This window comes from Castor canadensis, chromosome 14 (assembly GCF_047511655.1).
Source record: "Castor canadensis chromosome 14, mCasCan1.hap1v2, whole genome shotgun sequence".
In the NCBI taxonomy this organism is placed as follows: Eukaryota; Metazoa; Chordata; class Mammalia; order Rodentia; family Castoridae; genus Castor; species Castor canadensis.
Window position 1 is genome coordinate 114,917,365 of NC_133399.1, and position 23,831 is coordinate 114,941,195.

A 23,831-nucleotide genomic window follows, 5' to 3' on the forward strand; every position below is an offset into this window, starting at 1 on the left:
ATGCTGGAGTGGCGTGATGACGGAGAACCTGCAGACTCTTGTGCTCTTCTCAGGGCAGTGTCTTGATTATACTAGCTGGATCATTTCAGTGGATTCCCTTGAAGCACTTCACCGAATCTCCCCTGGAGAGACAAGCCACATGACTCCCAGAATGGCTGCAGAGCCACGAGCCCTTGGTCTGGGAATCCACGGCCCCTCCTCACTGCCATGCAGAATGCCCTGAGCACGTCACTTTCTGCTGGTTGAAGGACCAGGCAGCAGTAGGGTTTAAATATTCTTTCTCATTTTCAAACCAGCCACGTGCTTGTTTAGAAAACAAGAGTGTATAGAAAAGCCAGAGTGTATGAAAAAGAAGACAGAAGAACACACAGAGACCTGGAGTTCCATCTTGAAAGACAAATGCTTTGGAATTTTTCCTCCTGTGGATAATGTTCTGATGCTACTTAAATCAGGCGAGCTGAAGCAGTTCCCGTCCTGTTAGAAATGCTACAAAACGTGACACTTAGAGGCTAGATATCTCAGCACAGGGACGACCCTGGTTTACCGGCCGTTTGCTTGCTACCAGACCATAAGCTTCTTTCTCATCGTTTGCTTTTGTAAGTAGCATTGCTGCTACCTGGAGTTTTCGCTGAGTATTCACTTATTTTCAGGATAGTGTTTCAAAATTATAAGATAAATCCTGTGGTCAAAGGGTGTGAACATTTTCAAAATTCCTGGTAGGTGAGAACAAAGGATCTTTTCAAGGGAAGCTGAATGGTCGGTGGACATTTTATCTGCACCATTGCTAAGCGAGACAGAACGGTGGACGTTAAACAGCAGACTGAGCATCAGGGTGAAGTAAGCCGTGTTTTGTAGCTGCCGAAGTCATTTTTTTTCTCAGTGGAGCGAAGGGAGACCATTCTTATTTGTTTTAAAATAACTTGATCTCAATAAGTTAAAACAAATACGTAACACCCATTGGAATGCCTTTCCTACAAATGGAAGACCTGGGACATGGCTGGGGGAGATGGAGCTGTGGCAAATGCAGGACACTGAGCAGGGACCACACTCACTCACTGGCAGCAATCCATATCACCACCGGCTCCTGGTGTGGCCCAAGGCTCCTCCCAGAGCAGATCAAAGGCAAGTGAGACAGAAACCTGGTGTCTCTGCCAGGTTCCTGGGACAGCACCGTGAAGAGCTGGACCTGCCCTGCCTGGCCCTTCCTCACCATGTGGAGGGCTGCCCTCTGGGATGAACACTGTCACAGCCTGGCTCCCGTGATCCTGAGTGGACACTTTGGCATCTGGCCCCTGTGATCCTGGATGAACATTGTGACAGTCTGATCTCTGTGATTCTGAATGGACAATGTGGCAACCTGGCCCATGTAACTTTAACAGCAGCTGAAACACTGCTTTGCCCAGAGCTAGGGCACCTGTCTGCTTCAACACTGGCTCTGTCCCACTGGCCGCTAGTGGCCTGGGCCCAAGACAGAGGGCCAGAGATTGAGGGTTGGGAATGCTTACAGATGACTAACCATAAGCCACTTGTCAGGTGCCTATAGTGATAGGAACCTTGCCAAGGTCACAGAGACGGCAGGCGGCAGTGCCTTTACCTGGAAATAGGGAACACCATCTTTATCAATCTCAGAAGTAACACAAGGTACTTCTATAATTCCGCAAGTATGTGCATTCTGAGGCTGCTAAGTCAGCAGGCTTAGCCTTTCATAGGATACTGACTAGTTTTAAAAGCCATAACACACACACACACACACACACACACTCCTTAACTGAAGAAATACTGTATATCAGCACTCATCCATGATGAGAACATGGCACTCATAATCTCATTTGACCTGAGGCATCCTTTGAGCTGGGGACAGACATCCCAGCTGCACCAAGAAGACTTGCAAGGTCATTGCTTGCCCAAGCTGAAGGTCATTGCTTGCCCAAGGTCAAGGTCATGAGCTCTCCTTGGGATTAAGTTCACATCCAGCTTTCTCCAAGTCCAAGTTCCCCCACAGCTTCTGATACAAAGCAACACATCTGCTCCCCAGAAATTCTCACTCCTCAGTGGGAACTCCATGCCCCCCATTCCGTGAACAGATTTTGAGTGTGGCTTCAGTGAGCCCTAGGGAGCCCGTGGTCTCACTTAGGGAATCTCTGAGGTTCAGTGACTTATATGAATGTGCCACTTGTCTGCAGCTTGGCTTTGAGCTCTGCTTAGACCCCCCTGCCTGCCTGCAGGACCATGTCAAGTTCTCTGTCCTTCCTCCATGTCCCTTACCCATGCACACAATTACACAGTGCATGGGCCAGGGCAGGGCCCCCGATCCCTAGAGAGCAAAATCCTTCTTATCCATCAACATACACCAAATGCCACTTCTGCAGTCTTTCCAACAGGTTCCCCCTTTTTTAAGTACCCCCACGATATTACCTGTTCCTTGTTCCTCCTATGAAATTCTTTCTGCTTAAATACCTAGAATGAATGGCACATGCTTTTCTGACACAGGTAAAATCAATAGATGTTTATTCAAGTAGGTCTTTTGGTTTTCCTCAAGGAAATAGAGGGGAAGGGGTTGGACGTGCAGCCAGATGGGATTTACTTATTCAAATCATCAGGCACAGTGAGAAGGGACTAATGAAGCCAGAGAGTGAAGAGGAAGACCTAGCTGCACCTGCCCCGGCCCAGCAGCCTCAGGACTGAGCAGATAAACCGCACAACCACTGCAGTCACATGTGGCACCAGAGTGAGGTCACAGAGAGGACTCACAAACAAGCAGGAGAAGAGACCAAGAGCCTGTGTGAGGCCACGTCAGCTGGTCACTAACTCTACGCTCAGAGTTTCAGGCCTCCCTTCAGGTTGCTTCTTCACCCCGCCCCGTGTGTGCAGTGGACAGGCTGGTGGCCCAGGGCCCTGGCCCCCAGTGCCATGTGGGCAGGACCTGTGACTTGTTTCTGACCTTGGGAGGGTGATAAGATGAAGGGGGACCCCTGTGTCAAGGCAGAAGAGTCACTCTTGATCCTCTGCCTCTGTGAATGACCTGGAGGAAGAAAGGGGCTGTGAATCCTACAGCTTCCAGGAAGAGAATCCCACCCTCAAGCCTTGTCAGCCCTCAGATAAGAAGGCAGCTGGGCCAGCACCTGAGCGTAGCTTTGTTGCAGACTGTCGAAGATGTACCCTGTCACACAGAAACTCCAGGACAATAAAGTGTGTGTTGGTTTAAGCCACTAAGCTTTGGGGTGATTCGTTATGCCTAGAACTCCAGTTTCCCTCTCAGGCACGTGCTCCTCGATTAACATGCTACTTCTGTCTTGAAACATAGTTTTGGACTCGTCCAATTCTCTCACTTCTTGATAAAATTGATTAGGACAGGCAGTAAGTTGATGTCCACATATTACCATCAAGGGCAAAACGGAGTCCCATCTGTGGTAGGTCACTGGAGATGGAGAACATTCTAGCCCACGCAACCAACAAGCTGTCAAGTGCTAACATCAAACTCATCACAGAGATGTACAGCAGCTCTTACAAAAGGCTTTTAAGGCTGAGGACGTCACATAGAAAAATACTGTGTTGTTCTTGTTTGGCAAATTTTTACAATTAAAATCAATTCCTTGGGGTGAATGTCCCCAGCCATTGCTAATTTTCTACGTTCCTCTCCTGGTCTGGACTGGAAGAAGGGGCTTACGTGTGACTGTGGATGGCATATCGGCGTGAAGGAGATGTCTGTGCGTCCCTCCCCTAGCATCACCCTGCCTGGACAGCCACACAGCCTCCTTGCCTGGACAGGCCAGGACGTGCTCCTGTGTGCCTCTGGTGGAGGAACACAGGGTGTCCACACGGATTTAGGCTTGCCTGTCTACGGGACCTTCCTCTCTGACCCTGAATCTGCATGTACACACAGAATACAAGAACAGGCAGCAGAGTCACTGATCCTCCAGAGCACAGACAGGGCACGTCCCCAAACCCGATCACTACACAGGGATCTCTCTCTTCCATAAACCCTTGGTTTCACTAAGGAAATATATCACTCTTATTAAAACCTGCATTTTATTAAACATGAATTTTAAAGATTCATCGAGTAAAATCAGCAGGAGAAAATACGACGGTACTTAGTTTTTTAAAGTTAGCATGAGGATTTAGTAGTATTGGACTTAATTTATTCTTCCTGGCACTCATTCCTTCAGCCAACAAGGTGACGGAGTGTCGGCCGTGTGCACGACTCTGAGTGACGGGCTCCTCAGAGTGATTCACTCACCGAGTTCCTGGGAGAGATGGATTATAAGTTTTCTCTTTCACCTTTATGTAAATAAACGGAGAACCCAGAGGAGGAAGCAGTCCCCGTGTTGCCCACCTTCCCTGACTTGCCCAATCTGCTCAGCCTAGACACAGCTCTGCAGTAGGATCCAGTTCACAAGTTCATCTGCGTGGATCGAGACAGAGACCTCGTCTCCTGAGTGTGCACATTAGAAGAGGCCACTGAGAAATTATTACTGCCCAGGGGTAATTAAAACTAAGACTTGTTCTTCAGGACTTCTGATGGACTCCCATCCCTGCTCACCTCCGCCCCATACCCACTTCAGAATCATGCTGGAGCAATTGAGCTCTGAGGGTCATTTTCCAGGCTAGGTTCTGTCACACACAGGCTCTAGCTCCTCAGCTTTCCTTACACATTGGTCACTCCAGCACCTGGGGAGATGGACGTGTCACATTGGTTTGTGGAGGGAGATCCAGTTTTGGGTCAAAGGCTCTGCTGCTAGGCTGAGGTGGCTTTAGCACAGCTGCACCCCTCGGCTCAACACACACATGACTTAGCAGCCTGGCTACCACGTGGACACCAAGACCAGCCCAGGCACTGTCACCTTCATAGCCATTTCTCTAATCTACCTGCCTCCTGGTAAAACTGGCCATTCCCTACGAATCTACCACTGTTCACACTTCTCCTTTCACAGACTTCTTCACATGTGTACCATGTCCTCAGTACTTAATTTTTGCAATGCTGACATTCAGCCTAGCAAAAGCAAGCTGTCTAGACATTTTTGAAATGATAAAAAATAAAATTAGAGCTCTTAAGCATTTGTGAGTAGCTACTGGTGCATAGACAGGTCCCCTTCTTCAGGAAGGACACAGAGCACACTCTATGAAGTGCTTTCCAAGTGCCAGAAATTCATTAAAAAAAAAAAAAAAACAGACTTTGAATTAACGGCTCCATTCCCAACATCTCTAGAATTTAGCCTAAGGAAATAATCACAAACGAGCATGCAGATAAAGCTATGAATATATTCATAAAGGTAAAATTTGTATTAGCAAAAAGATTAGAAACAGCTTATGCTTCCATTAAAAGGGGATTAATTTAATAAGTGGCAGTATACTCACACCATGGAATAATACGCATCCACTAAAAATGATTTTTAGAAGCGTATTTAATGTTGTGGAATTGAGTCCCCAATTTGCAGGCAAGAGAACAATGCAGGTAATAAGGGAAGATGTATGGTAAGATTCAATGACAAATTCTCCCATTCCCTGCTTATGACACTCCTGAAACTCAAAAGCCATAAAAAAAAATGAAAACTTAATCTTATTTATTTTAGTGAGGAAATTGTGTCTCCTTCCAATCCAAGACACTCAAATGACTTTCCCCACTAGAAAATTATATCAATTAAACAACAAAACAAGCTTATGTCTGTCATAAACACTACACTTAAAGTAAACCAACAAAATTGGCCCATAAAATGTAAGTGATAATGGCTTGTAATACTCATCAAAGCAGAGATGGTGGGCGGTGAGGCGTCATCTTTTGTAAGGTGACAGAAAATCAAAGAAATGAACCATCACCAAAACTTTTGGGTTCCTAGACATCTTTCAGTCACGCTGCACTTAGAATTACAGCAGGAAAAACACTTTCAGGACAGCATAAAGGGTCAGTGCACAGAGAATGTCACACATAGACCAGTGCAGAGTCAGGACAGCCACCAGCAAACATGGCGGCTACAGGGGAACACACCCAGGACATGCGTCTGTCCCACCTGCTCAGGTCTCACTGGAATCTGCTGGTCTGAAACACTGATGTGGAAACACCACTTCTCGTGGTGCTCTGAGTAAAAAGGCAGTTATGACGATGTTTTTAAAGATGACATAACTCTTGGAAGCCGCCTCGGTGAGTGGTGTTCCGGGTACAGGGTCAGTCTGTGAACACAGCACCTGGTGGCTTTGGTTTTAATTTTCAAGGTTACATGTTGTGAACAGGTCAAAATAACATTACTAGAAAGATTTAAAAATAACTCTTACATGAATGAATGAATGTTTCTAAAAGTGACACTGACTTTTTTATCAAAAGCATCATTTTTTTTTTTTGCTTCGGTCTTCATAAAGCTCACTCCAAACACTTTTTTTTGTAGGAAAGTTTAGTTGTTTTTTTTTTTTTTTTTTCTGGATTGGGAACAAAATTCCAGAAGCCCTAGAGTTATTTACTTCAACTCTTTCCTACAAATATCTTACAAGCAGTAGGGAGTTTTTATTAGCTATTAGTCACTGTCCTGCATAAAGATCTGAGAAGCAGAAGTGACTCCACTCTCCTGGAAACCATGCTTTTGCTCTGCTGCACGTGGGATGTTGTGCTGACATCAACAAGAGAGTGGGGTCTCACCATGGAGATCCAGGTGTGTCTTTCTGTAGAGCCCCAGGTATGTCTCTGTGGAGTCCCAGGTGTGTCTGTCTGTCTGTGTTGCTCCAGGTGTGTCTATATGTGGAGCTCAAGGTATGTCTGTCTCTGGAGCCCCAGGTGTGTCTGTCTGTGGAGCCCCAGGTGTGTCTGTCTGTGGAGTTCAGGTATGTGTGTCTGTGGAGCCCCAGGTGTGTCTGTCTGTGGAGTCAGGTATGTCTGTCTGTGGAGCCCCAGGTGTGTCTGTCTGTGGAGTTCAGGTATGCCTTTCCTGTGCACTGGGCCTTACAAAAAGCATGATTTGTGTCTCCTCTTTCAACATCTGGTGTTCACATCTACCACTGTTGCTGCACTTTTCATTTCTTTCAAATTCTCTTCTACAACTATAAAGTGTGTTGGTTTTATCTCCTCCATGAACGAGTGTGACATTTGGCTGGTAATTCTGCCTTTTGAGTCCCGGTCAGTCAATGGAAAACTCAGAGATTTGGACCACGTGGTCTTTAAGGGATTATTTTCCCCAACCTTAGCATCGTGACCAAGTACCTACAAACAATGCACATGCACATGTAGAAGATGTGTTTATATTTGTGTGTATATACATATACTATGCACACACACACACGACTAAGCACAGCTGCCTGAATAGCTCAGGGATGTGCTAAACCACAGTGCTGAGTGTTGGCCCTAGGTTCGAGTCCAGGCTCGCAGATGTGTACGAATGTCACTCTGGGCTGTGACACTGAGCTAGGCATCGTGCACAGTGAGTGAAGCAGGAGAAGAGCAGCTTGGATGGCTGTGAAGTGAGAGCTCAGCCTCGCTGGGCTTTCTTTCAATATGATGACAGCTTTAGGGCTGTGTTAGGTAGGATCTGTGATGAATACTTATAAACCAATTTGCTAATGACGGAATTAAAGAAATACAGAGCGTTGTTAAGTCAGTAAATTAAGAGCGAGTTCAAGTCTTTCCTCTTATCACCGGCCAGAATATCAAGTGCGTAATTCTTAGCCTTAATTGAGCTGGACCACTGTTATCACAGAAAGACATAATAAAGCCAAGTACCTCAGAATATGAGTGTGAAGACACTCATTTTGCATCTCACGCTTTTATAAAGGTTGACCTGTTTTATCGCCAGGGTGTTTGTCTACGTGTGCGTGTGTGTCTGTAGCAAAGTCATCCAGTACACGTACACTTGGGGAAACAGGCGCTCATGACTTTAAATAATTTCACCTCTTAAGTACAGTCAGTATTTGTTTAGGATATAAATGAATATAAAGTTACATTAAAACATTAATTAAAATTGCATTAGACAGAGTGTAGGAATGCATTCTGCACAGAAGCAGAGCAAACTGAGTACTGGGAGTTAAGTGACAGAGCGTCACACGGAGCCAACGGGGCGGCGTGAGCGACTTCTGCAAAGCTGTCGTTCAAGCTGGCAGGAATTTCATAGATGGAAAAGGGTTGCTGAATGACTCAGGTGTGAACTGATTTCCGAGTCGGAAGGAGCAGCCCCTGGCTATCTGTGTTAGTCCCAGCACCAGGAAATCTCACCCAAAGATCCTGCATGGGACTGGCAACCACGCTGGGGACCCTGTCCTGCAGCAAAACCCCATGTGGCTCGCTGGCCATGTGTCAGGAGCTTATCTGTCTGGTGTGCAGCGTCCCGCCCTCCCTCTGCATTAAAAGCAGCTTGTGAGCTGAAGCATTCAGACTGGCTGGAGAATTCGGACTAAATTCAAATCCAGGCCAACACGCGTCTGCAGTGAAGTCCCAGGGCCTGTGGAGGGCCAGGAGGCCTCTGGGAATGACCAGAGGGTCTGCAGAGCTGCACACCAACACGTCAGAACATTCGCCCACTGCTGACCGCCCATCTGACTGAGAACTCGGTGCAGACGTCACCTGCAACAAGGCACCGAGAGCCAGGCGGGAGCCGCTGTGGGCCGTGCTGAGGGCTGCAGTAGGAGGCTGGCGGCTCCACCCTGTGCCTCGAACACACGGGGACCCAGGTAGCAGCCGATGAGGCCTGGCCTGTGTCGTCGGGCGCGTGGGAAGAGCACGACTGGCCCCAAGCTTCTGAAGCTCCTTCCTATCCGAGGCCAATGCTGTGGGGCTGCAGACCTCTAAACCGACCCCAGAACAGCTTCCAGGGAGAGTTCTCTGCAGCAGTGTATAGCTATTATTTACTCGTTTTTAATTTTAGGATTGGCCTAGGTCAATTTCAGAGGGACCAAGGTCAATTTCCAATATTCAAGTGCTTTGTTTTGTTTTGGCATACTGAAATTTGAACTCAGGACCTCACATTTGCTAGGTGAGCGCTCTGCGTCTTGAGACACAACCCTAGCCCTTTTTGCTTTTAGGTTATTTTTTAGATAGATTTAGGTTTTTGCCTAGGGCCTGGCCAGGATCCTATGGCTTCATGAGTACCTGGGATAAATCTCTCCTTTTTTTTTTTTTTCGGTCCTGAGGTTTGGACTCGGGGCCCCCAAGCTTCCTAGGCAAGCACTGTATCAGTTGAGCCATGCACCAATCCTTTTCCTTTTAGTTTGGCGAGACCAAGTGGCTGGGATTACAGGCCTGACTTGCCCCCTTTTGGGCTGATTTTCTTAGGTATTTTGTCAGAGTGACTCAGAGCTGATGGTCACACACACGTGAGTCAGAACATGTGGTGTCTGTCTTTCCGTCTGGCTTATTTCATTGACATACTCCTGTTCCACCCATGCTGCAAATGCCAGGACTTCATCCTGTTCATGGCTGAATAGCATTTGTGCGGGTGTGTGTTTTCGATGTGATGTGATCTCTTTTGTTTTCTGCCTAGAAGGAGAAATTGTTCTGAGGTTCCGATGGCTCTTACAGGCACACTAAAACGTAAAATGACCCATCCACCTTTCTCTCTATCCTACCTCGAGGGCCTCGCCACCGTGTGAGCCAAAGCAACTCCATCTGTGAGCCAGAGTCCACTCATCCTCTTGCGTCTGTATTTGAGGCCATTTTTATAAAATCACTGATTAATAACAGTCATTACAAATAACTACTGGCTTATTTATGACTCTTTATCCCAACTGAGCCACTCAGCTGTTCTCTAGACAAAGGACTGTTTCATTCAACTGTCTTCCCCCAAAGCCTGGAGTCACACCGGACAAAGAGACTTGGAATAAAGGTACTCAGGCTAGGCACTCAACACATGACAGGGAAATTTATAACGAAATAAAACGTGGGAGGTCACTGGGCCCCACCATGTCCCCAGCATTGTGCTGAGCACTTTGATCTCCAAAATTGCCTGGAAATGCAGGTGCTGCTTCCCCTCTCTGAGGACCAGGATTTCAGATGGGTGACGTTGCAGGGCTGGCTCGAGGTCAGCAGAGCCAGCTGGATTTATCCTCAGTCTGCTTATGGCCCTGTGTTCCTCAATTCTGTTCTTTACTTTCTGCACACTTTTTCTTCTGTGGGTTTATGACCTAGTTTATTTGATGATTAACAATTTATTATTTAGCCTTGTAATGGTTAATCTTCCAAAATCATCTGCCATCCATGTCATAAAGATGTGGTTGGTTACCAATCAGGAGCTATGCCGATCCTCCCAAAGATTTTTGAGGTTTTGGAAAATGACCTCTCATCAGCCCTCTCTGCAGTGTGTCTCATAGTAAGAAAGTTGCCCTGCAGAGCAAGTCAGAGGGTCATCGTGCCACAGGTCCGTCACGCAAAGGCTTCACTCTGAGACATTCGCGAGCTAGGTGCAAAATGTCAAGGCCTTAGCACAAGATGCTAAGGTGAGTACGTGAGACCCAAAGCAGTCGCCTTTTACAAACTCCTCGTGCAAAGTACTTGGGACACTGGCTCATGACCCCGGTCCCGCTCTTCCCACTGGACGCAAAGCCTGTGATTCTTCTGGGAGGACAACGATCTTCGGTACAAGACAGCGTAGAAGACGGGTCTGTGTCAGCAAGCTCCTGTCTGTAATGTTGGGATAACCACCTCATCCGGGGGCTCGCCCTTGCCCACACCCATGCCCTGCTTCTTCCTGTTTCTAGAAGTCCCTCAGAGTCCTGCTCCGGTGCTGCCTCCTAGAGTCATGTCACTCGCACCATGTTCTGAATTACTCTTCCTGTCCTTCCCAGGCTGCTCAGTGAGGGCCAAATGGCACAGGGCCATTTGGTGACAGTCTATCTTAAAAACCCAAACGGCCCTCTGGTCACGGGGGCGGGGGATGCTTTGCGCTGGGGTCCACTTTGAGCCAGATTCTGAGTGGGACACAGAGGACTGCAGTGACAACGGGAAGGTGCATGTCCAGAGGGACACCCCAGGGACAGGAAGGAGAAACTGGAAGCGTCCACCAGCTGTGGTGTGCAGAGAAGCCTGAGGTCTTTGGAAAAACAGGGTTAGGAGTTTCTTCCACACACGCAGCTTGTGTGCTACTCACGGAGTCAAGGGTGGGAGAACAAACGTGCAGTCATGTTTAGCAGAGTGAGCCCTCCCTTCAGCCTGCTTCTCATTGCACCACCTTCCTTCTGTTCATCACATGAGGGTGACTCTCCCGTTCAAAGCCCCACTGTGTGCTGCAGGCATGCGCAGACCCTTGCGGCAGTTTTGCTTGTTCTAGGCTCACAGCTTGTTGAGTTCCGTGTCGTTAGATCCCAAGAGCAGCTGGGAAGGAGATGTAGTAAACGGGAGGTTGTCCTCCAAGGTCATTCTGCAGAGATGTGGCCAAAGCTTCATCACTCATCGCTCACGAGGTTGCTGAGATGTAACGGTCAGAGAGGAAGCGGTGCTCGGAATCCATACCAACAGTGCAGGAATTGCATCTCCCAGGTGCCAGTCACATAAAGACAGCGACATCTAAAGCTCTATGCAAACACTGGCATGGGAGTAAGGATTGCAAACAAAGCCCCACGTCTGACCTGGCTCCCTTACTGCACTTAGAAACCTGTCATGGCTCGGGACAGCGTCCCAGCATGTGCCCTGGGCACTGTGGCACTCGTCCAGGCCGTGAGCTCCTCAACGTTGGAACATCCTCCAGCTTCTCTCGCCAGTACCCAGCACTGTCCAGAACTCATTTAACGCTTGTGTGATGCAAGTAGAAATGAGAAAACCCAGGAGAGAGGCAACGGGGTAGCAGCAGGAAGGCAGGAGAGGGGTCGCAGGCCAGCGGACAGGAAGGGGACAGGGCAGACAGCAGTCCTGGGTTATCCTCAAGTCCTCCAGCCCTACTGTCCAAACAGGGACCTCCCTCTGAATCTTGATAGTCTCAGCTAGTGACCAAGGCAGGAGCTCTGCAGATCCCCAGGAGGCAGGACCTGCACAGGACTCTGCTGGAAGCTGATGCAGCCTGAAGGTTCAAGTCGTATAAATGCCTCCTTGACTTCAAAAGTGTCCCACACCTGCCACATTAGAAAGAAACCCCGAATGATTCTGAAAACGTTTTCCAGGAGTGTCAAGGAGCTGATGGAAGATTGAAGGCAGACCAGTCTTGGTTGAGGTGACTGGAGTGTCATTGAGATATTGTTCTCAGGATCCCGCAGCCTCTCTGTATTCCTGAGTTTCAGACTGCAGGATTTCTCCTGAGCACACTTGACCCCAAGCAGATCAACAAAATGCACTGAACTTCTGTATACCATGAGAAGGCATGGAGGATGCTCGCACTTCCTTTCAAAGCGGAGACTTTCTCAGTCAGCACACTATTGTTGAGACACCTGCACACCCACGTGTATAGCAACCCTACTCACAACAACCAGAATATGGAATCAGCCTAGGTGCCCATCAACAGATAAAGAATTATGGTAGATGTACACAAGGGAGTATCATTCAGCCATGAAGAAAGATGAGTTACATTGTTTGCAGGAAAATGGATGGACTTAGAGACCATATTAAGGAAAATAAGCCAGACTGAGAAAGGCAAATGTCACATGTCTTCCCTTGTATGCAGAGTCTAAAAATGAGGACAGGATGTAAAACACTGGGGGTGGGAACCAGCGAGAGGGTAAGAGGAGAGGGGAATATGGTCGAAGTACTTCACACACATGTGTGAAAACGGAACAATGAAACCTACCGAAATTGGTTTAAGAACGGGGGATGAAGAGGAGGGATAGAGGGGACGAATTTGATTGGGGTACACTGTGTGTGAGTATGGAAATATCACAATGAGACCCCTTTGTACGGTGGTGACCATTGTCTTCAACACTGAAAAGGTGCTGGTTAAGAATCCTGGGATTAATTCCAATATCAGTCTTCCTCAACATTCATTTGCATTTATTCTGTGCATACTTTCCAAATATGCGACAAAACGCAACAGACATAATTTTAGCAACAAGAAGATAGACAGTACTTTATCTAAGCACATTAAGCATGACACCTGATACTTAAATTACCCAGTGGCCATAAACATAAAATATTTATTTATTCCTAAGCAAATCAATGAGATAAAAGTATTTCAATGCCAGCTGAATGCCCAGATATCAGAAATTGGATATCATTTTTAAAGAAGAAAGAAACTTGCAAATCAGGTCTCCTTTGTGCATTTCATAGCATTCTGCATAAACACAAAATTGTCCCAGGCTCAGACACCAGACGGTATCTGCCATCCATATCCCATGGCCGTATCTCACATCCATCCCCACGGCTTCCCTCTGATTCTAAACATAGCATTTCCAAACTTGCCTTGGTTGGTAGGACCAGGGATCCTAGGGGTCAGGTTTTTGCAGTTGCTTCAAAAATATGCACGGCGGATAGAAAGGTCTGTACCAGATGTTATGGAGGTTTCTATGCTTTAAGTAAGTGCTGAAAAAAAACTGCACTTAGCTCTGTGCACACACACATTATGCTCCAACAGATACCTGAGAGGCAGAAGAATGGAAAGAAGGCTCAATCCAGGCATCACGTGGGGCCAAGGGATGCTCAGAGCTGTGGCAACACCTCTCTTGTGTGCAAAATGACCTGGAAATTTTCTTCTAGACCTCTCTGTTTTTACTACAAAAATATTACTGTCTCCTTCATCATGTATGCAAACACTGACTTCTGCTGAGATAATGAATGCAAGCCATTCTTGGGCCTCCCTCAGTTCCCTTCGCCTTGCTCAAATATGCATGTGTACACATGTGTGCATGCCTGTGCAAGGCACACACGCACACAAGTGCACACACAGACCCGTGCATGCACACGCACATACTCCTCCCTCTGTGCTTCTGTTCTCGTTTCATCATTGGAGCCTATCACTAGGCAAGCTGTAACTAAGCACATAGTGACCAGAGTATGGGTGCCTTCTTTTATGGAGCTAAGTGTGTTGGAAGGCAAGCTGGGTCAGAAGGTGTTCACCTTGGATGTGGGATTCATCCTACAGACAACAAAGAGCCTTGACAACATCCCAGGAAGGGTCTGGTGTGGTCTAATTGGCAGCTGGGCATGCCTGCCAGGCTGGCTGCATGCCTGTCTGAGCATCTGAGGACCTGGGGAAAGCAGGGTTGTTACTCCTTGCTCCACACCATGCCCTGCCACAAGAAAGCCAGCCAGCAATTCCACCTTCACCTGGAAACCAAGAGGAGCCTGAGCCTCTGCAAATATTTCTAATAAAAGCACAACTGTTCGTGTAACTTCACGATGAAATTCCACATAAGATGCACGTGTAAATGGGGTGAGGCCAAGTGGAAAACAAAACTCTCTGAATGTGACAAGAGCTTCCCAAGCAGACTGTGGATGGTGACAATAATCCTCCAGGGACCGTGAGCAGACAGCCTTGCTTCTCCTGCAAGGTTCCATGTTTTTCGGGAATGCCTGTCATTTTTCTCCTCGGTATCTTCTTTTTCCTGTTGCACATTTTGAGTCTATTCTAGAGCATATGGTTGCTGTAGCTTCTTGGATCAATATCTTTAATAAAATAAATCAAGCTTGAGGACTGGGGCATGGATCTAGTGGTAGAGCTACTCGCTAGCAAGTGTGAGTCCCTGAGTTCAAATCCCAATACTGCTCCCCAAAAATCAAGCCTTTGTCAACGAACTCCTGAAGTCATTTTTGCAGTGTTGCAACCTTCCTGGTCCCATCCTTCTCTGTCTGTCTGTGTTCTGCTCCAGGCTGAATATGTGACACTTTCTTTACTCCCTGATTGCCTCTGTAGGCTTTAGACATCACGCAGGTCCAGGGAAACTCCACATCCTGGTGAACTTTGTGTTTTCTCTCGCTACCTTGAGATTGCTTATTTGAACCACACTTGCAGTTTCGCTTTAGGAGGTGCAAGAATATTTTATTTATTTGGTTTCAGTCTTGAGATCCTTTAGATCAAAGAGGCAACATGCTTTTTAGTTCTGGAAAAATCTCAATCTTGGCTTCTCCGACTGATTCTCCTGTCTTTCCTCATTCTTTTCAACTTCCTGTGAGCTGAGGCTCATATCGTCATTTCTGTGGCCATCTTGTGCTTTTAATGCAAAGTTCCCAACACATCCTCACACCTGTTTTCTAGTTTGCTAATTCTTCCTTCACCCCTGTCTATTCCACTTTATCGTACCCGCGTAATAGTCAAGTGAAGTGGCCCGTCTGAAACATTCTGCTCATTTTTAATGTGTCTTACTATTTCATACACGAGGGCTCCTTTTCCATTCATTAATTTAAGACATTCTGATATCTGTGCAGGTCTGCTGTTCCCGGTGGTTTGGCTGCTCGTTTGTCATTCTGCCTGTCTTTGCATTCCCACAGAGTGTCTTTACATGGGTTACAACTTTGCTCTGTTTACCTAAAGTGGAGGAGACTCCCCTTGACCCATGTGGGCAGAGACTCTGTGTAGTTGACTTGTGGTTTTGATTGCCAGAGGCCTCAAGTTTTGACAGGGCTGTAACAATTTTCCCAAGAACTTTGCCATGTGTCCTTCCTGGGCACGTGGGTGGTACAGGCAGAGCTGCATCCATGCCTGGACTGTGAGTTTATTGCGGGTAATGAGTTCCACCCTGACACTGGGAACATGATCTCTGTCTGTTCTTGACAGTGTCTTTCTAGTTCTTTCCTCACAGATGAGGAAGCTCACCAACCCACTGTCTGGGTTTAATTCAAGGGACTCGGTTCTGGGGTCTCCTCCACCCAGTCTCGCAAGGCACAGGTCACACCTTCCTTCTGCTCCAACATCAGAGCCCCAGCTCCACCTGGGCCTCTCTGGATTTCCTTCCTCAGCCTGAACTCATGCTTACCTCTGCTTTAAGATTCTCAGTTCTTTGGGCTCAGAGAATTCCTTTTCTTTCTTGTTTTTTTCATTCAAGCTTGGTTTTGCATTGAAACAAATTCCATTTTGTATCTATGGTACTTTCCCGTGTTTAACTGGGAAGGTGCAGTTTATGCATCAGCTCTGTCTTCCAATCTCCTCCATCACATAATCGTCCTAGAAGTCTCCTTGGTGGCTCCAGAGGATTCTGCCGTGTTTCCCCTAAAACCCAACTGCCCCAAGCTCCTGGAAGACAGGGGCTGGGCTGAGGCTTCTGTCCCTTGGCAACCTAACTGCTCTGGAGTTTCTGGCCCATGCTGAGGACTTCATACAAGCTGGTTATCTTCCACTCACCATCCGAGTACAGCAATCAGGAAAAGTCGCTGTCATCCAAAGCACACAATTAAAAGGCACATTGTCAATGGAACACACAGCAGTCATGCCCCCCTCCCTCTGTCTCCAGAGAGAGGCAGGACAGGGACCAGCTGTGGGAGGGATAGGAAGGCTGGGGTGTCCTTTATCTCAAAATCCCCCGTTGTTTAGAGGTCACAAAGCCTCAGGATGACTCACATTCAATGAGGGCACCAAGCAGCAGGGAGATTTCCTTTGTTCAGAGTCACTTGTGGGGAAAATCTTGACTTTCTCGTGTTTTAAAAAATCAAGAACAGAATGCTACTAAGGACAGGAAATCCTCCCCACTCCTTCTTAGTCATGCACTATTAAGGGAGAAGAGATGCTTTGTTTTCTCTTTGTGATAAAGTGTAAGATTCTGTATGTCTGTCCAAAATCCCCTAGGCAGCATGTGGCTTGTACATTTGAAAGATGGAAGTTAAGAAAAATAAACAGGACTTTTAAAGATTTTTTCAAAACTGACAAATTGCTTTTGAACTAGAATTTCTACAAACAACATTTCCCAAATGTGCATCTATGCTAACTACTGCTTTTACACTCTGGAAGTGAGAAAGTCAAGGCTTTTCTTGCTGTGACTGCTGCACACTAAATGCACCCTGGTATCTTGTATTGTATTCCTGCCGGCCAAATTTATAACACAATGTCTGACTTTGTTTGTTAGTTTTAATTGGGTTAAACAACACAGACCTAAGACACTGTTAGCACATTGGAGTGCATTTCTGATAAGTTCTAATCCTACCAGACATTGCATCCATCTTCCCAGATCATAAAATCTATTCGCTATGAGGGCAAATCGAATCATAGATCGAAAACAAACAGACAAATCCATGAACTGGTGTCTACAGCTCCACCCAGTGTCAATACTTCTTCCTGTGATCTTGCTACAAAGCAAAGGGTATCATGCATTTGTCAATAAAGTTTGAGAAGGATGATACATTCTTAAATTATTGTCCTATATTAAACTGACAGATTATATCACATGAGAATTCTAAAAGTGGTCCCACCATTACACACTGTCAGCTGCTTGGCTGGATGAAGCTGAAAGAACCCTAGGAAGATAGTGTAGACTTGAGACAGTCTTCACATTAATTTGAAGAGTGATTGTAACACCGAGATTGTTCTTAGTGAATTTATTATTCATTTTTGGAGCGTTCTCTACATAGGAAAATCACTGCAGTGACCGCCTGCATGCAAATGGCAGGGGCTTTGTGCCAACCATGATGCTCTGCACTCCATGTGGTCCTGCATCTTCAAGATTCACACCTAGGCCATCTCTGTATCCTGGCTGGGAAAAAGATCCTGGCTGGTAACAACAAACGCACAAACGAATGAAAGAACACTTCCATCTTATTAGACACACAGTCCTCCTGGTTTCAGGAACTTGCAATACACAGCATGAAAGCAATTTGCATTTTGAGGTTGTGATCCACATTTTATGAACACTTAAAATTTTGGGTTCTCAAAAAATAGGCCTCACCATTGTAGGACTCACAGCTGGCAGGACTTCGAGGCTCTGTGTCCTGTCAACTCCTAGTCTCATTTGCTCGACAGATGTTATCATCTGAGACGATGCTAATTATTCAGAGCATATCCAAAGCTCAAAGCTGCTCTCTCCGACCACTAACAGACAAATAGGTGTTTCCCACTTCACTGGTTTAGCCAGGAAAGGCTATTAGCAGCTTTCTGACATGCAGGAGAAAGGATAAACGCCGTGCCCTGTTGGGGAGGCGTGTTCAGCTCCGGGCAGCACTTGCAGCGGGGCCATGGCTCTGATCACTTCTATGTGGTGGCATTTATGAGTTAACTCAGACACTGCCAAAGAAATTACAGAACAAAAAGGCTGATTTCAGATTCCACTCATTGCACCCGGCCAGCTCTCACTTAGACTAATTACTTAAATGATTTAAAAACGTATGAATATTCATATGCCAGTGCTTCTGAAAAATAAAGCACAGCTGAGCCCCGGCCCAGCCTTTCCTCCCTTGTCTCCTCTGGGGGAGTTGCACTTGCTATCTGAGTCAGAGAAGCCAGTGGGGAGGAGATGGGAGGAAGGAGCAGCCAGCCCCCCCATTCTTCAACTCTTATCTCAGATCCACAGACCACAGAGTACCCACCCCAAGCTCGGTGGGAGGTTTCTCTAGCCCTAAGGTCTCCTCTGCTGGACAGCTGGAATTATTTTCTTACATTAGTGCCATCTGCCTCATTTTAAATATTTATTTACAGGTTTATCCATCGTCTACAGCAGCAATGAGCAGGCCTCTTCCTGTTGACACACTTGGCTGACAAGTGTACTGACACTTGTGACGTATGATTTCACAAGGGCAGGTGCAGGGGGCACCCCTGATCCCCCAGGAACGCTGGTCTGACATCCCAGGGTGCTGGGGGATGGTGACCCCATTGTCCACCTGCTTTAGGTCAGCCTGGGACCCTTGGTCCCTCCTGCACTCACTACAATTGCCCAGGTTGGTCACAGAAAGGGACTGACACCCACGCATCAGTGAATACTCTGCTGATAATGTACCAGCTGTCAGTCAACCCACACCCCATCTTCAAAGCACACTTTACTAGAGCCAGAAGCTGCCCTCACAGTGTGCAGTTCTTTGCAGCAAGCAGACAGCAGGTACTAGAAATAAGTAGATGGAAGTGTGATGGATTTGTTCACACCACGACACCTGCATCTTTCATAACTCTCTGGTACACAGGCTCACAGGAGGCAGCAAAGACATCAAACATGAAGGCAAAGCACCTGTGACTGTTCCTAGGGTGGGACTGACGCCCAAAGGTTATAATAATAAGAAATAACAAAGTTTCAGTTGCCCAGGACATAAGACAAGTTGGGGGCTCATAGCCTGGGTGGCTAACTCAGTGTCCCCAGGACAAAGTATCATCCCATGACCATCGTTCATGTCCCCACTCTCAGACATACCTACCTTGTGGCGCTGGACGCACCACAGGTCCAGAGACCAATGTTTCACATGGAAGTGATGCTTACAACTTTAACACTAACACCATTAGTGACCTCCTTGTAGCTGTATCTGGACCCACGCAACATACTTACTCAGTGACACTGGAAGAATTTAAAAAAACGGGTCAAAACACCCCAGCCAACCACCAACGTGAGGAGGCTGAGTGTTTGATAGAATTTTTGAGTTACCTTGTACTCTGTTTTTCAGTTTGTGTGTAAGTCTGTCCAGTGGATCCATGGGACAGCACTGGGCAGGTACCCAAGTCTTCAACCTCTAAGCTATCTGGGCTGGCACTTGGATGTGTTCAACACTGTGGGATCAGGACAGGCTGGACTCTGACCCCAAGGCAGTTGCTGGGCTGGCCTGTCTCCCCAGATCCCAAGGCTGGCTAGTTTTCTAGCCGACTTGCCTCACTCCAGCAGACTACAAGATGAAAACCCAGGATGAGTCCATCTGTTTACCACATGCACTCAACTCTTCATCGTCACACCCTGAAAAACACCGCGTAAGCTTGGCTTTTGCTCTTTTGGCACATGGTCAACACAGGGCGCACTCCGGAGCTCCACTCCTAAACGTGTCCTAGACTTGGGACGTGAGTTACAATGGACGGTGCTTCCTGCACTCAGCTTCAGGTTGTCACTGGAGATTAGAAAAGGCTCCACCAGGTCTCATTTTAATGTGAGGCTCATCAGCACCTTGGGCTAATATATTTAAAGTTAATAAGTATGTGCTGATACCTATTTTCTGGAAGCAACTGGCCAAAATTTGTAAATCCTGAACAAGGCAGAGAGAAAAAGGCAGCATTGCAACTCTGCTGTGATGTCAACTTCTCTTCAAAGATGAACTCTTCCCACCCAATGTCACGTGCACTGCTTTCGTTGACTCACTTTTCCATCAAACACCACAAAAAATATGCTCCTAACATTCACACTGCAACATCTCACAGCCATGTGTCACCATCAGTACAGCCCTGCGTGGGGTCCCACCCACCCGTGTGGTGTGAGGAAGCACAGGTACTCACCTTCCGGCTCCCCGCAGAGCGTGCACTGGGACTCTGGAACAGGAGAGAGAGATAAGCATTAGACAACAGGTGTGGACCCCAGTGCAGGCCACGCAGCAAACAGATCAAGTGGCAACAGCAACAGCCACAGCCCTGCAGCGCGACCACCCAGAGTCCACCAGGGCCTCAGCGGGCAGTCATGTGACCTTCCACTTCAGCAGTTTTTAGGTGGAACTGCCACTGGCAAATGCCTTATGCATTACATTTCATTAAAATAATGATCTCCCTTTGTCATATATAGAGCCATACATCAAACGCGTTTTCATAACCCTACTTCGCTCAGCACACTTGGGTTACTTAGACAAAATAAGAATGGTTTATGTTACCACTTAATTCTAATATTTAAAAATGTACTCTGTCTGCAACCCTTATATCTCCTTTCAGACACAAAAACTATGAATGAAAGAAAAGACACTGAAGTCTACACACATCAGTTGAGTCCTCCATCAATAAGCCTGTGACTTTGCACGTAGCTCTGCAGAATGGAGATGGCACCCAGGTTCAGGGCAATTATAGTTGGTACACACAGGTCACCTTTAACAGGCACGAGGAGACATAGTGTAAGGTGTGTGGGGGGAAGGAATTCAAACTCCAGGGCCAGTCACTGGCTGCTCTCCTGCAGGGGGTTGGCTATGGGATCTGCCCCTTGGCTCTGAGAGGATGAGAGAGAAGCAGGAGCACCTAGGACAGTGGCAGAGCTCAGGACACCAGGGTGGCCTGAAAGGGATCTGGACACTGAGGTTCCCTTTCACGAGAATTAGGCAAAGGAGCAAGTCTTACTCACTACCCCAGAGGGGCACCCGGGTGGCCAGTGGGAGAAGAGACAGGCCTCAGGCCAAGCAGACAGGCCGCATATTCCCCAGGGATTTTGATGGGAACCTAAGTAAGTTAAATTATTTTTTTAAAGCTAAACCACTCTGTATATGTTCACTTTCTGGAAGATACACAATTTGTGCTGGGTGGTAAATCTAACTGGCCTTGGGTGGTAGCAGAGGCACAGAAGGAGCCAGCTCTCTAAGGCTTCACCACTTGGCCATGTAAGAGGCAGGACCATGAACTTCCCCACCCTTGGACACACAAACCAAGCCAGACCCAAATCCCTCCGAGTGACAAAATTGGAGAACCCAGAAACAGGGAGGCCCAAGGTCATAACAATGAATAAAATGGCCAGCCAATCACACTAGGAAGTTACGCCCCAGCCTGACAGATGCAGGGCCCCTTCTCATGGCAAGGTCCTAGGGTGCAGGCACCAGGGAGAAGACACAGGCACTGGCAAAACCTCTTATAACTAAAGCAGTAGGCGCTGGTCCCCTGGCCCAGTGTTAATCAGAAACACATTCGCCACCCCTTCCCAAAACTCTAGGAAACAGAACAGTGGAGATCCTCCTTGGAGAATGGGAGGATGTGAAAGGAATCACTGCACTTGCGTCTCCAAGGTCAGGCTCCCAGGCTGACCCTGAGCTGTAGTGGGCATGGTAACACAAACTGCAGAGGCCCAGCAATGTCTACAAGCATCCAGACACACACATCAGGGTACAGAAGGCTGGTGGCGTCTGTCTGCACCAAGATATATCCCCACAGTAGAGAGGCAGACGTGAATAAAGCCAGTATTGGTGGCCCCCATTCCAGGGGGACCTCAGAAGTGGACCTGCTAGGGCTTCCTTAAGCCCCACTTAAGGCAAAGGTGAAACCCACAAGTAGGCAGGCCTCCATACCCACTCAGCCACCAGAATCCAAAAGGGGCTGTTTTCGCTTTACCTAGCAGAGTGACCAGTACGAGCAACCAGATGACAAGCTACGAGTCATAAACACAGACTGCTTTAGACAGGAGTACTAGGCCTGGAAATCCACACCAGAATCTGGGTGCTAGAGGTCATCTTGGGACGTGGATTTGATTCAGACAGAAAGCTCCGCAGAGGGAACCTATGCTGGGTGTCACCACCATACCTGGACAGAGCAGGACCTCATGGGACAGAAACCCTGTGATTCAACTGAGATATTCCCAGACTTAACCACTAGACTTTCTTCACGTATACCTACAACACATGATGCTAAGCACATTTAAGTAACAGTCACACTGGACCCGAGGCCACAGGGACACACAGAGCAGGACACAGGCCACCATGTGGCCCACAGGGCACCTGACATAGAGAGTCCAGTGCTTCACACTCAGGAGAGCAGTGCCCAGCTCCACCCTCAGCTGCCCACTGCCCACCCCATGAGGCTGGAGGTCAGCACACACTGCTCTCCTGGGATGTGAACACCGTGCCGTGGCTCTGTGCCCGGACTCCACGCCAACATCAATGGTGATCCACAGTGGGTCTTCCTGCGTGGGCTCCATCCCGTCACAGATTAAACACACTTAAGATTACTCTCCAGCTTCAACACACAGACTGCACAGTTACAGACCAATAACCGATGCTGTGGGTGGATTCAAATCTGTGAATCAAAGATCACCAGGAGCCTCAGCCAGCAGACTAGGGCAGTGCAGGGTTAAGCAGATGCCACTTCAAATTGAGTTACTAATGTGACCAGTCTCATCCTTTGAAAACTACCTCCAGCAAGACCATGAGAAGCTGCCAGCCCGCATGTTCTGAGCCCAGGACAGGTCACCACGCCCTTTACTCCTGACCACACTGGCGGTGACTGCACAGGCCACCACAGCCTTCCATGGCTGCTGCAGAAATTACTGAGAGGTAGCCAGGCTCTACAGTTCTTCTCAGCCGTGCACTCTTGGGGAGGTGGCATTTGGGTTGAGGTAAATGACCCTGAGAGCTCTTCAATCCAGCCATTAATTCTGACACGAAGGAGCTACAGGCCAGTGTGGGGAGGACCCTCGAGGTCACGTCACAGGCCAGCTACCTCCATTTATCCAGGTCACACTCTACCAACAGCAGTATCATTATACCAGAAATGTTCTCAAATGAGCGTCTAAGCCCAGAGTGTGGTCCATATTCATGGTGGCTGGCTGACCTCACTGGATGACACTTGTGTCTGAAGGCAAGTCCCCCACCCCCCCACCCACTGCAAGTCCTAGCTGCCTTGCTTCATCCCTGTCCATGTGAGGGTGCTGAGGAGAGGCAGTTTGAGACCAGCACCCTGTACACAGCAGAAGACACCACTAGCGTTAACTCCAAGCCCTCACTGAGGCCACCGTCCACCTCGGGATCCTGGTGTGGAGGGCTGGGCAGCTCAAGAGGAACACCTCATGCAAGATGTCACCAGTTTTAACTACCAAGAAGTTATCCCCAGCATGCTGCAGAAAGCTCAGGTCCTGTGAAGACTTACATGTGAGCTGCTGATTCAGCCCAGGGACTTGGAATGTTCCCCAGGGAAGATGACCTGGGAGAGAGTAAATATTTACAGAGTGGGGTGCCAGCCAGGGGAGGTGCAGGCCAGGGCGGGAGGCTGAGGTTAACCTTCACTGCTAGGCAGAGCTGAGGCCAGGCTTGGTCCTGCAATCATATCCAAGGCCCAGCCCCTGCACTGTGTGTGTTAAAGGCTGATACTCAAACATTGCTGGGGGAGTGGCTCGAGTGGTGGGGTGCACACCTAGTAAGTGCAAGGCCCTGAGGTCAAACCCCA

At 47.8% G+C, this 23,831-nt stretch overlaps 1 protein-coding gene across 10 annotated transcripts in view; it reads right to left on the reverse strand.

Annotated features, from left to right (window-relative positions):
• Positions 1-23,831, reverse strand: part of LOC109696566 (disks large-associated protein 2) — a 664,364-nt gene that overhangs the window by 272,199 nt on the left and 368,334 nt on the right. For 8 of the 10 annotated variants that reach the window (XM_074055339.1, XM_074055340.1, XM_074055338.1 and 5 more), the window contains one exon: positions 20,208-20,240. The exons of the other annotated variants lie outside the window; for them this stretch is intronic. In XM_074055339.1, coding sequence (XP_073911440.1) covers positions 20,208-20,240 — 33 coding nt within the window. The remainder of the gene's footprint in view (positions 1-20,207; positions 20,241-23,831) is intronic. 10 annotated transcript variants of the gene reach the window in all.